Consider the following 14,377-nt stretch of genomic DNA (forward strand, 5'->3'; position numbering starts at 1 on the left):
TTTGTGAGTGATGTTCTTTGGGGTCCACCTTCAGACTGGTGTTCTTCAATGTCTTTGAAAGTGACATAATGAGATGGAGCACACTCAGCAAGTTTGCTCATGACACAAAGTTGGGGGGAAGTATTTATCTGCCTGAGGGAAGGAAGGCCCTACAGTGAGTTATGAGTAGGCTATATCAATGAGTTAGTGCCAATGAGGTGAAGATCAACAAGTCCAAGTGCTGGGTCCTGCACAGTGACCCCATGCAGTGCTACAGGCTTGGGGCAGAGTGACTGAAAGACTGCTTAGAGGGAAAAGTTTTGGTGTTGTTGATCAACACTCAGCTGAACATGGCCCAGCAGTGTGCCTAAGTGGCCAAGAAGGCCACTGGCATTCTCACTTGTATCAGAAGTAGCATAGCCAACAGGAACAGGTAAGTGATCATCCCCCTACGCTCAGTTCTGGTGAGGCCGCACTTCAAGTGCTGTGTTCAGTTTTGGGCCCCTCACTACCACAGAGGCCCTGGAGTGTGTCCAGAGAAGGGCAGTGAAGCTGTGAAGGGTCTGAAGCACAAGTCTTACAAGATTGGCAGAGGGAACTGGGATTGTTCAGTCCAGAGAAGAGGTGCTCAGAAGAAGGATGCTCAGAAGAGATGCTATTGCTCTCTACAGCTGGCTAAAAGGAAGTGAGGTGGTGGTTGGCTTCTTCTCCCAGGTAACAGTGATAGGACTAGAGGGAGTGACCTCAAGTTGTGCCAGGGGAGGTCCAGGTTGAAAATTAGAAAAACATCTTATCAAAAAGAGTGATAGAGGCACTGAAGTGAGCGGCCCAGGAAGGTGACTGAGGCACTGTCTCTGGAATAGTTCAGGAAACATGTGGATATGGTACTTAGAGACATTGTTTTGTGGGCAAGATTAGTGATAGGTGCACGGTTGGACTTAAATGATCTTGGAGGTCTTTTCCAACTGTACTGATTCTATGATTCTTGGATGTGCTCAGTGTTTCAAGTATTCACTTTGATGCATGCAGCAAAATTCATAAAATGGACGTGTGATTTTTAAAAATAATATGAATATAAGAATTCTTTTATCTGAAAACTTTACTGAAGGGTTAAAAACAAACCATGACCTTATTTAGAGGCAAGTTTGCTAGCAGGAGTGTTCTAACTGACAAGTGAATGTCTCGCTGTTTCTGTCCTCAGAGTAACATCAAGGCTGTTTTAGGAGTCTGAAGCTGACCTTGAAAGTACTGTAAATATGTAAAGGGTTTCATGAGTCAGCAGTTGATGAGTGTAACCTGTGGTTTGCAAGCACTGTTAGGAAGCCTAATCACAAACTAAAATTCAGCTTTAATTATCACTGCCTAAATTAAACACTTCTGCCTTTTATTTCTTTTTAGGCTTTGGGCTGTATCCTGTATCTGCTATGCTTTAGGCAGCATCCCTTTGAAGATGGAGCTAAACTTCGCATAGTCAATGGAAAATATGCCATTCCACAGAACGACACCCGCTACTCTGTGTTTCATGATCTCATCCGTAAGTTTATGATGTTATTTAGTTTAGGTTTTTTATTTATGCACCTTCATGTTTACGTTATATTTCTAGGATTAAAATCTTGTTGACTTCTACTTAACTACTCTACAGAGAAAAGGATGACTGTTACAACTTCTCATTTTATTCAAGATTTTAATCTATATACTTAAGGACAAAACAGCCCTTTAAATGAAACCTCTGTTCTTTAGGGCTGACACCCATCATGTTTAGGGCGTGAGGCATGCTGTAGGAATGACTAGTGTTTTGACTTATTTCTTTGAATTTGTTTTGCAAATACCTTTTTCCATAGGTTTTAAGTAGATTACCAAAACCTTCAGTTGCAGTGCTGAAAGTATGATTCCAGCTCAAACAACATTAAATACAGCATTACTTCTGAAGTTGTTCATGAATGCACCCCTGAAGTATGTTCTGTGATATATTCTTAACCCTAGACATGTTTCTTGAAGGCTACTTATTAAAACAGTGATAATTCCATATGAGTTTAGTATTTGCTGTACACTGTTCTGTATATCTGAGGGCACCATGTGTGAGACTGCAGCGAAGAAGTTGCCTTTTCTGGAAGAAGGCCTCAGAAGGGCATCTGTTGCATTGTCTGAACCATGTTTTCTAGGCTCCACTTTGAAGGTGAACCCAGAGGAGAGGCTGTCAATCACGGAACTTGTGAATCAACTGCAGGAGATTGCAGCAGCTAGGAATGTGAATCCTAAATCCCCCATCACAGAGGTAAAGGAATCTTATAAAAGAGTATTATTGATTAGGTCTCATTTCTTACCTGATATGAGTTTAGAAACAAATGTCAGAGCAGGTCCTCCATTTCTCAGACTTTTGAAAACTTCACACTACCTTCTTTTGAAATTGAATCGATCTATATAACTAATATGTAGTCTCTTTAGAAAATACACTTAAAAAAAAAAAAAACAAAAAAAAAATCACACAGAACTTACATGACTTTCAAAGAAACTAGCTGTAGTTCTTACTGTTTATTGACAAGATTGTCTTGTTCCTGAATTGATCTTTAGTAGGAAAGTGCTCTGTTCATCATGCTGCTTTTAATCATAATTAATGTGCACAAGAAACTCTATTACATGAAGGCTCTGCCTTCATTAACTTGAAACCCTCTTGAGAGGAAACTCTTTGAAGTGTCTCTTGTTTGATGCGTTATTTAGACTACAGTGGAATTGAGTAAGTGTGGCATAGTTGAGCTGCCTGGCTTTCTCCTGAGCCTCAGAAATTTATTGCATGCTTGTTTTCACCAAGTTACACTTTGTTAGTTGCTTTTATGAGTTGGCTAAATGAGGAAGAAAATCTTCAGTGATTATTAATCTCCACAGCTCTTGGAACAAAATGGAGGCTATGGAAACAATGCTCAGCCTCGAATATCTGTGACCTCTGTTTCACAGAGCTCCAAGCCTGCAGGACAGCTCAATAATATTTACAATGCAGGTATGTGCAAAAAAAGACATCCCAGTGTACCACTGCATATTTTGCACTTTGGGAAAGGAATAATTCAGTTATTTTAAACATTTTGCACAAATACAGACTACTTTGAAGATATATTGGTATTTCTAAGCTTCTGTTTTCTTTTTCATCAGCATTTGGTTGTATGTTGGTAACACAAATAGTTTGTTGCTGGGAAAATCAAATTTAGTTTTCTTTGTAAAATAATTGAAGCCATGGAGTGGCTGATTGAATGAGCTATAATCTTAAGAACTATAGCAAAAAAAAAAAAATTAAAAAAAATTAAGCTTAAGATTTAATTACTGAAAATCTGGGAAGTGCTGTATCTTAATGAAAACCTTGGTACATTTGGCAGAAGTCACTAAACAGTTTACTGGCACTACAGTCATTATATTCAGACACAGCCATTGCTGGTGCTGGCTTGAGACCAGCTAATTAAGGAACAGTTATGCTGGGTTGTGCCAAAAAACTTCAGTGGTGAGAAGAAGCTGTGGCATCATCTGAAGAAAAACAGTAGACTAACAGTACTTACTTGACTCAACCAAAATGTGTCTCCAAAATTACTTAAAAGCTGGAATGTTCCTTCTAGGAGTGCAAGTATTCTAAGGTTCATTTAGTTAGAAAAGCTTACATTTGGTGTAGTAAAGAAAACGAAAGCTGGATAGGCTTGCTTGCATTTGGTTTTGTAATAAAAAGCAGTTTCAGCAACCACCTTTTTATATATTACATGTGAATTTGGAGCTTAACATTATGATTAATATAAAACATGCCAATTGAGTATTTCATAATGTATTCACTTTTGCTTGTTTTTATTATATATACTGAATTGGCAGTAAGAAGGTATTAAAGTTCAAGAGGAAAGCTGGGTAATGCTTACTGTGGTAATTTCATCTGTGTATAAATTGCTGTGGAAGAATCTGTCTTCCTAATAGGAACACTTTTTGCAGCTGTGTCCAGTGACAGAAAAAGGGGTAGTGGGCACAAACTGGAACACAGGAAGTTCCATATGAGTATAAGGAAAGTCGTATTTACTATGAATGTGACAGAGCATTGAAACAGGCTGCCCAGGGAGACTGTGAAGTTGTCATCTTTGGAGATATTCAGTACCACTGCTTTCCAGTAAAACCTACTTTTGGGACATCAAAATCCTGTCTGGCTATCTGTTTTGTGCAGGATGCAGTACTGTTTAGTGTTATGGAATGTTACTAGCTGGGACTGCATGCTTAAAACATGACTTAATTATGCTAGCTTGCTTTTGAAGCCCTGGCTTGTGCTCTGCTTTTTCTTAAATACAAACATTTAGTTAATTTAGTTCATTTAAACAATTAGTTAAGTGATTTAGTAGTAGCTCTTTACCACACAGGTGTCATTTTTTGTGTAGTTCGTGATTAAGGAGATCATTGGAACTGTGAGCCTTACAGCAAAGCTTAGCCTGTATATGCTTTCACTTTACAGCTTTGTAGGCAATTTACTTTAGTCTGGAGGTCATTCTTGGATGTGAGTTAAAGTACAATTATTTTTATTCAACTACTCTAGGCCTGACCGTTGCGGAATGTGACCAGACTTACGGAGGGTTCTTTGATATTCTGAGGGGTGGAACGGAGCGATTTTTCACTAATATTAAGGATACGTCTTCTAAAGTTATCCAGTCCGTGGCCAAGTGAGTAAAATTTAAAAAAAAAAAAAAAAAAGTCAGTAATAATTCCATTACATAAGTAAGGAGTTTATTCCAGAAAGGGTCCAACTTGGCCCAATCGTTTTCCAAATGTGAGCTCTAGCAACTGATAATTACTGCTGAGACTTTAAGTGATTCTAATACAAAAGCTGAAGAAGTAATGGTATAGAAATGAGAATGCTAGGACGGGAAAAGCCTGTCTATAAGTACTGCCTTCCTTGATGTTGTCTGCTGTGTTCTGCACATACTGAAAACCTGGGAGATGTGAGTTGGTGGGGACTGGAGCTAGGAGGAGTAGTATGAAAGAACTGTCATGGATCAAAATAAATAAATTCAGCTACAAGATAGGGCTTCAGTGAATAATAATAATAGAACAGAGTGGAAAAAGTTTAAGGGAATGGAAGTGAGAGGAAAAACTACAGGGAAATGGTGCATGAGCTCTTCTGTCCAGTTTAGTTTTCAGATTGAATCCTGTGTCTGGTGTAAGTGATGGAAGGCAGAGACTTGAAGCAAAATGAGAAGTTCAACACTGTCTTCCTCCTTAGCTCTTAATTACATGAGAGAGTACTGTCCTGATTTGATGTATGTATTCTCAGTGTATTTTAATGAGTTCTCCAGACCCACATTTGTTTTTCATTGTCTCTATATGGTCATGATCAGAATAGGGATTTGTCCTTTTCAATTTTTTTATGGAGTTTTATGCAGCATAAAAAGCTTTTCCTTAGTTTTAGGAAGAGAAGACAAGTCAGTGTTGTGGTAGAGCTAGAGCCTCCTTCAGACCAGTTATGATATTTCTTTGTTCTAGACTTCTTGACCCTGTAACTAGGAATGCTGTGAAATCTTTTATTTGCAACATGCTTTTCCATCATGGAATGTAGTGTTTACTGTGCTACTTTAAACTTCCCATGTAGTGCTCAAAAAGGCCAGATTTTCAGTTTCATAAAGGTCACAAAAACTGTGCAGCTTTGGTCTGTCCTTAAAAGCTTTCTGCAGATAAAAGCAATTGACACAGCATCAAATTTTCTGCCGTGATGGAATCACACAGACCAAAGCACAGAGAAAGGGAAGTATATGGGGCAGCTCTTAACTTTTAAGCAACTCTTCTATTTCTTCAGCATGTGCTGTCATACATACCTCTTTTTTTACCTCTTTGATACTTCTGTGGAAGTAATCTTTCTCAGCCCTTCTACTCAGTGTCATTTCTGTTCCCTTTGTGGTATCTCTTTAAAGAGAATTTTCTGTGCAATAGTACATGGAAATATTCTGTGGATTGCTTGCCTTTGACAGCTCTCTTACTTACAACCTAAAGGTACTTAATTCTTTGTCTTAAATTCTGCCAATTTTGCTTACGTTTCAAGTTTTGCAATAGAGCAATTCTCTTCCCCTTAGTGACAGACAGTAGTTGAATTATTGTCTTCCTATGAAGTTGCAAGCTGTGATTCACATGTTGGTTTTGGTTTTTTTTCTGCGTTAGATTTTCTTCCCCTCTATAGTTTTGTCACTTGCTGCTGCTTCTGCAGTACTCTTGCACTCCACTTCTTGTGCAATTTTCCCTAAGGTGTTCTGTGCTGTTGTACATCTGGGTATATTTGAAGAAGTTTCTTTTCCTGCTCTTGCAAACAGCTTTTCCTTAATGGCCACTGGAAGTTTGATTACTTCTTACAGTTTCATCTTGTGCCATTTTCCTTTTGCAGTGGTAAGGGATAAGAACAGTCTACAAGTGGTTTCTTAGTATAGAATGTCTTGTGCTGCATCCTTACTTGGTTTTTGTTTCTCTTACCTAACAAGTTTGTGGGGCTTTCTGCTCTGTATATTTTCATTTGGCTCCATACTAAGGGTAGGATGGGAGGAGTAAAATATTATCTGAATATCCAGGCTCACGTGAGAAGCTGCCAGATACAGGAGAGTACTTGCTGTCTTAAAATACGCTGTTCAGTTTACATGCTTGTACCTGAAATCATTTGATACAGATATAGAGATTGCCCAGAATAAGTTTTCATCTTTTTTAGAGTGACTGTTCTCATTCTTAATGACCAGTTACTGGTCTGTGGCTGAACTTTATACATTGCATTTCAGTTAAAATTACTTATTGGTTGACTATATGATAGTATCTGAGCCTCTATTAGGGATCTTCATGCTCTTGGAGGTGTGTTATTGCATATGCATTATGGAACTTGTTAAATTATTCTGGAATTCACTTTTCCATCTCATGTGTTAATTGCAAAAATAATAGATGTGAATGTTAATTACAATAGATTATCTTAAGAGTGTGGTTGTTCAGTGTTGGTTTGGCTTTTTAAGGCTTAACAGATGTAAGTGTTACCATAATCAAATTAGAGAACTAACTATTGCTGTTTCCAATCTAGAGGAAGATACAGCTCCTCCAAGGGCTATAACAAACTGAGAGAGGTTTGACAGACAGTGTTGTGCCGTGTTTTAATGGCAGGTTGCTTTCTACAAGCTGCTGTTTTCGCTATAAATTATCTGACCATTAAATCTCAGGCTTTCTCATGAGGAGATGAATCCCAGTCAGATATTTTGGACAGGGCTGTTAAACTGGGGAGGGGGCTGTGTGTATAGTCACTTTAAACTATTATTTCTGTTGATAGGGAACACAAAATTGTCAAATTGAAGATGTTCAATAGAAAAAACAAATCTTGGCCATCTGTTTTGACATTCCTTCCAGGTCTCCAGGTAGTCATGTAGATTTGGTCAGCAGTTAGGGAACTGAAAGACATTGAGAGATTGCGCCAACTATATGAACGTGCTAGTGAGAACCAGTTATGTCAATACTTGTTTTCCAGATAATATTTAACAAATACACAGAGAACCTTTTCCACTTGTAATTTGTCAGTGTTGTTAGTGGCTCTTAGCGCTGCAAATTTCGTTATCTGAGACTGCGTGCTTTTTGAACCTTGGCTATATTTAACAATCCACTGGCATGGCAACGTGTAAATTAGTATGGGCAGTAGATAATGCTATACAGGATCGGAGATAGTCTGAGGTTCTTCAGCATTTACATATATCACTGTTCTTATGAGAATCTCACCACTAGGCCTTGTGCATCCTTGAACTACTTCAGCTTTAACTGCTGAACAGCTGAACTACTTCTTTTTTCTTTGAGTCTGCTGTAGGGTGTTTGTTTTCTACCATGGCTGTTGTCTACCTTCACAAATTTGTGGCTACAGCTGATTGTAGTTGAAAAGGTATTCTTAAATTCATTATGCTAATAGCATTGATTACTATTCTAAAACTCAGTGAATGTGAGAAGCAGACTTTCTGGACAGACTAAAATGTTTCTTCCTTACCATGCATTTTCATCTCTGTTCCAAGTCTGTAATCTCTCTAGGTGGGCAGTCTCCATCCTGTTCATTGCTGCTTTTCTGAGTTTTAGAGTTATTTCCTTTATGTGCAGGCAGAGACTCTTCATCATTAAATCACAAGAAAATGCCACAATTGAAGAGCTGGTGTTTAATACTTCCTGCAAAAAGATAATTTTCTCCATAGTGGCCTTTATTCAAATTTTGGCTCTGCTGTTTGTTGCAATAAGTGATAAAAGTCTGAGCACCAAACTACTTAAGAATACAAATGCACCAGGGCCATCTTGATTGTCCTTGTGCTGCCTCATTTACTGGAATCTGGAATAAACATACTGTGTTTAGGTTCAAGTTAGGCAGCAGCAGTTTCTTTGTTACTGGGCTGTCTCTCTTTAGCTGTTGTGGTTCAGCCCTTTTGTTGTCATGAACTGACTTAATGTATGCTACTGCAGGGCAGCATCTGCACTGAAAAGGGATTTGTTCTGCCACATATACCCATGTGTGCCTGCTATCTCAGGATCATCCATGCAACCTTGGTGTAATTTCTGTCTATCTCTCCTGTCCCTCAGTTGTGATGCTGCTCTTCAGCTTCTTTGCTTACTGAGGCTTGCTTACATGCAAGATACAGATGCCTTGTCAAAAACAAAACCACAAAACAGATAACCTCAGAAGATAGCCAGTAAATGTTATGTAAGAGTTTTATAAATTTGATAAGCATCCAGCATCTGGTGGCATCAAACCTTTCTGCAAAACTTTTGACCAGACTTCCTGATTTGCCAGACCAGTGTCTTCTGATGAAGACACTGATCTAAGATTTCATTGCCTTTCATTGCTTCATTTCTTTGCTTCTAGGGTAATTTCATTTCTTGGTGCTGCATTAATGGTTCATTTCATAGGAATGTTACTTTGCTTCGTGTTACGCTGCATAGTTGAATGATTAATTCAGTTTTACAAAGCAAAACCAAGTGGGAGGAGGTTGATAAAAATTTCAATGCTACTCTTCCTCATGGCTTTTAATAAACTTCAAGACCAACATTACTCAGTTAATAATTAGATGTTTTTGTCTTAATTTCTGCTGTATGCTGTCTAGCTCTTTTTGAAAGTTAATTTTATTTTTTAACCTTTTAGCAGACTGTGTCATCATTAGTGCAGCTGTTCTCTGATGAGACCAATAATGCAAACCCTTTACACTGAGAAGTTTTAAAAATGTAATAAGGACTTCTGATATTTGGATGCTTATGCTGCAGAGTGAGAGTTTACATCTTAGTTGCTACATTTCCATCTAGATATTTCACTGTGAAAGTATAGGAGTATCTTGCTGTTATCGGGAAAAGGACTAGATATTGATATGACAACATACTTTCCTATCTAACTTTATTGAAGCCTTAAAGAAGCACAGTGGAATTTTGTGGAATTTTTTCCATGTTGGTCACAAGGTAGAAACTCTACATATAGTATCTTGACTTCTTGCATGTTGCTGTATTCATCACAGATCAGCAATACTGTAATGTATGTACAGCTGTTAGCAGCTAGCAAAGGTGGACCTCAGACCTGATACTTTGCAGAGTTGACTTGAAATGTGTATCACTGTTTATGAAGGGTGTACAACTGTGTACAAGTTTTTTACCTTCATTTACAGTAATTTTTTATTGCCAGTCTGACATGAAACACTGTACTAAAAAGGAACACCTGGTGTTCCAGTCTTTATACTGAAATAGCTCTGGAATAGTCAGGAAAAAGTTCAAGGAAAACACAGAATAGAAATTCAAAGAATAGTCACACATTTTATGAGGCTGGAGTTAATTCTGTAGTTTGTGTACCAGCTACACTCTATTCACACAGCAGAACCATTCTCAAACTTTTTCTGATTATTCCTGATTCCAAGGAACAATCGGATGTTGTGTTGAGGGACATGGTTTAGTGGGAGCTATTGGTAATAGGTGAACAGTTGGACTGGAGGATCTTTTAGGTCTTTTCCAACCTTGGTGATTCTGTGTTAAAGGCATGCGGACTTTTTTTCCTGCAAAACCAAAAACCTACCCTGTCCCTGCTGTTATTAACATACCAAACTATGATTTTTCAGCAAGTTTTTCAGTTCTAGCAAGTTTTTAAGTTCTAATGCGCATGGAACTTTTCTGCAAGTGTGTGTAGTGTGATCCACTCTACTAATAATTTTGCATTTCAATTTAGACAAATGTAAAAATAGAAAATATGTAGGATGGTGTTTCTAGTAAAGGGTCAATATCTGAAAATAATGCTGAAGGAATGGATGTGAAGACTTCAGGTTTGTTTGTTTTTTTTTTGCTCACTGTAGTGGTTTGCATTCATTTTATGTTGCTGTTTATCTTATTATGGTATTGAAGCCTTAATAATTCTTTGTTTCCAGGCTATTGTATCAGGTGGTTCTTCATGTTGATAACTGGAAAAGTTCTAATCATTAAAATGATCTGCATGTTTTTTTTTTTTACTTGAAGTCATAGTGGGTGGAAGTGACAAATAATTTAACACCTCACAATCAGAAATGACTGTGCTAATTTTTATTAGCATTTATAGTTATTACTGAATATAAATTTCTGCCTTGATCAGTTTGTCTGGAGCAGTATGTTACCACCTCAGTTACCTGATAAAGTTAATGGTCTTCCAAAAAGACAAATGTCTTTGAAACAGTATTTATGTGGCCATTCTTCATGAAGTGTTTTTCAGGGTTGAATTTTTAGTGCTTTGGCTGGTGAGGTACTCAACTTTCCTAATGATGTTTCCTAGGTTTATCAGTAATGGTAGCAGCTGTAGAGTGAGTTAAACATTGAGAATATCTGTATAAGGTTCCCAAAGATGGTTTTGTTGCAGCCAGTGTGGACACACCATCTATTCTGAAAACCTTGGAGGTCTGAGGAAACACTTCAGATGAAAAGAGTAGAAAGTTATTGGTAGTTATGGTAGTGAATGGAGCCTATGACAAGATTTATGACATGAATGGTTCTATTTCTCAGCATCAGCTTCAATGTGTTCTGTTTCAGTTATGCGAAAGGAGACTTGGATATATCATACATCACGTCAAGAATTGCAGGTATGATTGCTGAGTCTCACAAATAACTTCTGATTGTGCTTAATACATGGAAAAAAACTAAATAGCTCACCTGCTGATCTTCTGTTTTCAGTGATGTCCTTTCCAGCTGAAGGTGTAGAATCTGCCATCAAAAATAACATAGAAGATGTTCGGTTATGTTTGGACTCCAAACATCCTGGGCACTATGCTGTGTATAATCTTTCTCCAAGGACATACAGACCTTCACGGTTCCATAATAGGGTGTGTATTGTTTTTGTGCATTTTTCTAAAAGGTATTTCAGTGCAATATATTGATTTATACCTTCAGCTTATTGTGACATGATACTTTAAAGCATGCTGTTTAATCAAAAAGATGACAGCAGTTTATAATTAACATAAGGTCAAAGAGTAACCTCTTCTCTGCTTGCCTTTATTTCCGCTTCAAACTTACTAATTAAAGGCTAATCTTCATTCTTTCTGACTGAAGACTGCGAGGCTGGTGGTACCTTTTGAAGAAATGTACCATATCCTTATGTTTTGGGTTTATATGAAGAATATCTAATGTAATTAAAAATCTTAATAATATTTCAGTTCCTCTCTGTTCAGAGGTTTTTACTTTTAGATGTAGCATTTCCATGGAGTCTCACTTAAATAACATGCTGGTGGGACTTTTTCCTTGTCCCGTTGCATACTGCTTGACTTCTGTGTGGCTTAGCCCTGGGGTGCTGCTTTTTCCTGAGAGGTGTAGGTGACTGGTTGTTGTGCATGACTAAAATACTGTTCTAACAGCTGAGCCTTCAGTAACCTTCCTGGCTATTTTTGTGATGCTGTGATGATGACCATATCTCCAGTGTACTGAGGCCACTTGTGAAACCAGCTTGGTAGATACTTGAAATACTGAACTTCTTTCTCTGTTCCTAAATACACTTTAGCTGTCTTGTAACTAGCTCAACTGTATAGATTATTACTGTGTTTTAAGCTTTCTAGCAGTGGCCGCGTTAGACCGTTATCTAAACTGTCCAGTGTGGTAATGATCCTCCCCTGGTACTGACTGTCCAGCTGACAGTGTAAAAGCACTGTTTGTTATGTGAAACTCTTTTTAGACCTTATCCTGTAGAGAGCCATTCTTAGCATTGCTTTAGTTATCTGGGTGCACTTAAACTTCATCAGGCTGGGAAGTAGACAATGTGTTTTATCCAGTGCTTGTCTCTTGCCTTTCTGCATCCTCACAAACCTGTAGACAAAACAAAGTATGTCCAACCTGAAAAACAGTTACTGCCTCTTTGGTTGGAGGATCCTATTCAAGATCAATGTTTTTCTGAGTTTGAGGTTTAGCCAAAGGCTGTTCAACATGGAAGGTAACAGTTATGCAGGGAGCTTCCCACTTATTTCTGTTTAGTCGGGTATCAAAAAACAAAAGCCTCATGAATCCTTTTTTTGCACTGAAGTCCATTAAGGCTGACACATTTAAGTGAACAGTTTTAATTCATATTCTGACAAAGCTATCAACCTTCATTTGTGAAATATGTTCTATGTTCTGAAAGTTGTCTATTTTGGAGGTGGCTTTTTTTTTTGGTTATGCTTGGTTATGCAAGTCCGATGCACTTACACTCTGATATTCCTGATGTAATAATACTGTAAATGGTATTATAAACACAGTTAAGTCTACCAGTAATCTGAACATTTTCTGACCTACATTTATCTTAGTGACATTAATTTTATTGTATGCTCTTCACTTTTCTGTGTCTGGAAAGAAATAGTAACTCATATCTTGTCAAAAAAGTCCTAATGATAGGGAAGTTTTTTATGTCTGTCTTTGAAAGCCAGATAATGAGCAGTGCTTCCTAAATTCTTAACTTTGTTGTTCAGTACTGGGCTGGAGCAGCTATGCAGTAAGCTTAAAAAAAAAAAAAAAAAAAAAAAGTCTAGGTTTTTTAGTTCTGCAGGAAATGATTCTGCATTGCCTTAAACTTGATCAAAGTAAAACAGCTTTTAAAATGCTTAAGGTATTTTGTTTTCTTGGTTTCTTGTTGTATAAAAAAATCTATTGGTAAATTCTAAAAGACTTTGTTAACCTTGATTAAAAGTCAGTAATCTGAGTTGCTGGTACTTCAGTGCAACAGACTAGAGGTCTACTATTTTTGATCCTATAGAGTACTACTCATACTTTTGAGACTACATTTCTACATTTTATCTTACTTAATTTTGACCTGAAGATGGTATTAAACTGTAAAGTATCCTTTTCTGCAAATGTGTGCAAGTATAATGTTGTTTCCCACCTGTTTTGTCTCCTTTTAGGTTTCTGAATGTGGCTGGCCAGCAAGACGAGCACCAAATCTTCAGAATCTTTATAGTATATGCAAGAACATGCATTTATGGCTGAAACAGGACCAGAAAAATGTTTGCATTGTGCACTGCCTAGTAAGTAGCTAGATATTACCCCAAGCATTTTGCTCTTGTCAACTTCAGATTGTGATCAAGCATGCTAGTATTGCTCAGGGAGTTTCAGTGGTTTTGTTCACTGTAGGACCTTCCATCCTGCAAGCTATTTAGAAAAGTAATTTCTATGTACTATCTGTTTAGACAGTAGGGTAGGGTAATGTAGCCCTAGCTTGCATGGAATATTGAAAATATATGGATAGTATAAGGCAAAATAACCTTTGGGAGAAAATAATATTCAGTTGTTTTAGTGTTTGCTCTGCTTTTCATTGTTCTCTTCTGATGAAGCACTTCGGAGAAGAGTAGATAGAGGACTGCAGAGACTGACTATAGAGCACCAGTGGAACTTGGTTTTGCTGGCATCAGGTTGCTTTGTAACTTCTACTGTTCTTTAACGTGTCTCTAGCTTTGAAGTAGCCTAAAAAAATGCAAGTTAACTGTGCATAAAAAACTACTTCATGTTAAACATGAGAGAAGAACAGTTTTAAAGAGTAGTTCATGTTTGCAGAGCTTGAGCACATGAACTTACTTTCATGTTTCCGTATGAAAACTGAACGTAAAGTATACATATGCCAGGGTCTTGAGTAGCTCCTGGACTTCTTAAGCAGCATTTTGTTCTGCAAAACAACCCTGGGGTCATTCAGTGTTAGTCATCCTTCGAAACTCGTAGTTATAGCAACATGTTAGTACAAGATCATCTTGATGACAGTTGATGGCAAGCAGATCTGAAACTTAATATGCTGCAGCTTCTTAAATGGTGGAGTCCTGGAGTGGCTTGGGTTGGAAGCGGCCTTAAAGATCACCCAGTTTGAAGCCACCCTTACTTCCAGCAGAGTTGTTACCCACTAGATCAGGCTGCCCAGAGCTGCATCCGGCCTGACCTTGAGTGTCTCCAGAGATTAGGAGTGTGC

General features: G+C 37.8%; 1 protein-coding gene across 1 annotated transcript in view; it reads left to right on the forward strand.

The window, feature by feature from the left end:
- GAK (cyclin G associated kinase) overlaps positions 1-14,377 on the forward strand; it is a 70,169-nt gene that overhangs the window by 23,943 nt on the left and 31,849 nt on the right. Inside the window, exons 9-15 of the mRNA XM_072358834.1 lie at positions 1,378-1,513; positions 2,142-2,254; positions 2,863-2,974; positions 4,526-4,649; positions 10,999-11,048; positions 11,140-11,288; positions 13,326-13,448. Of these exons, the coding sequence (XP_072214935.1) occupies positions 1,378-1,513; positions 2,142-2,254; positions 2,863-2,974; positions 4,526-4,649; positions 10,999-11,048; positions 11,140-11,288; positions 13,326-13,448 (807 nt within the window). The remainder of the gene's footprint in view (positions 1-1,377; positions 1,514-2,141; positions 2,255-2,862; positions 2,975-4,525; positions 4,650-10,998; positions 11,049-11,139; positions 11,289-13,325; positions 13,449-14,377) is intronic.

Source organism: Excalfactoria chinensis, chromosome Z (genome assembly GCF_039878825.1).
Source record: "Excalfactoria chinensis isolate bCotChi1 chromosome Z, bCotChi1.hap2, whole genome shotgun sequence".
Taxonomy (NCBI): domain Eukaryota; kingdom Metazoa; phylum Chordata; class Aves; order Galliformes; family Phasianidae; genus Excalfactoria; species Excalfactoria chinensis.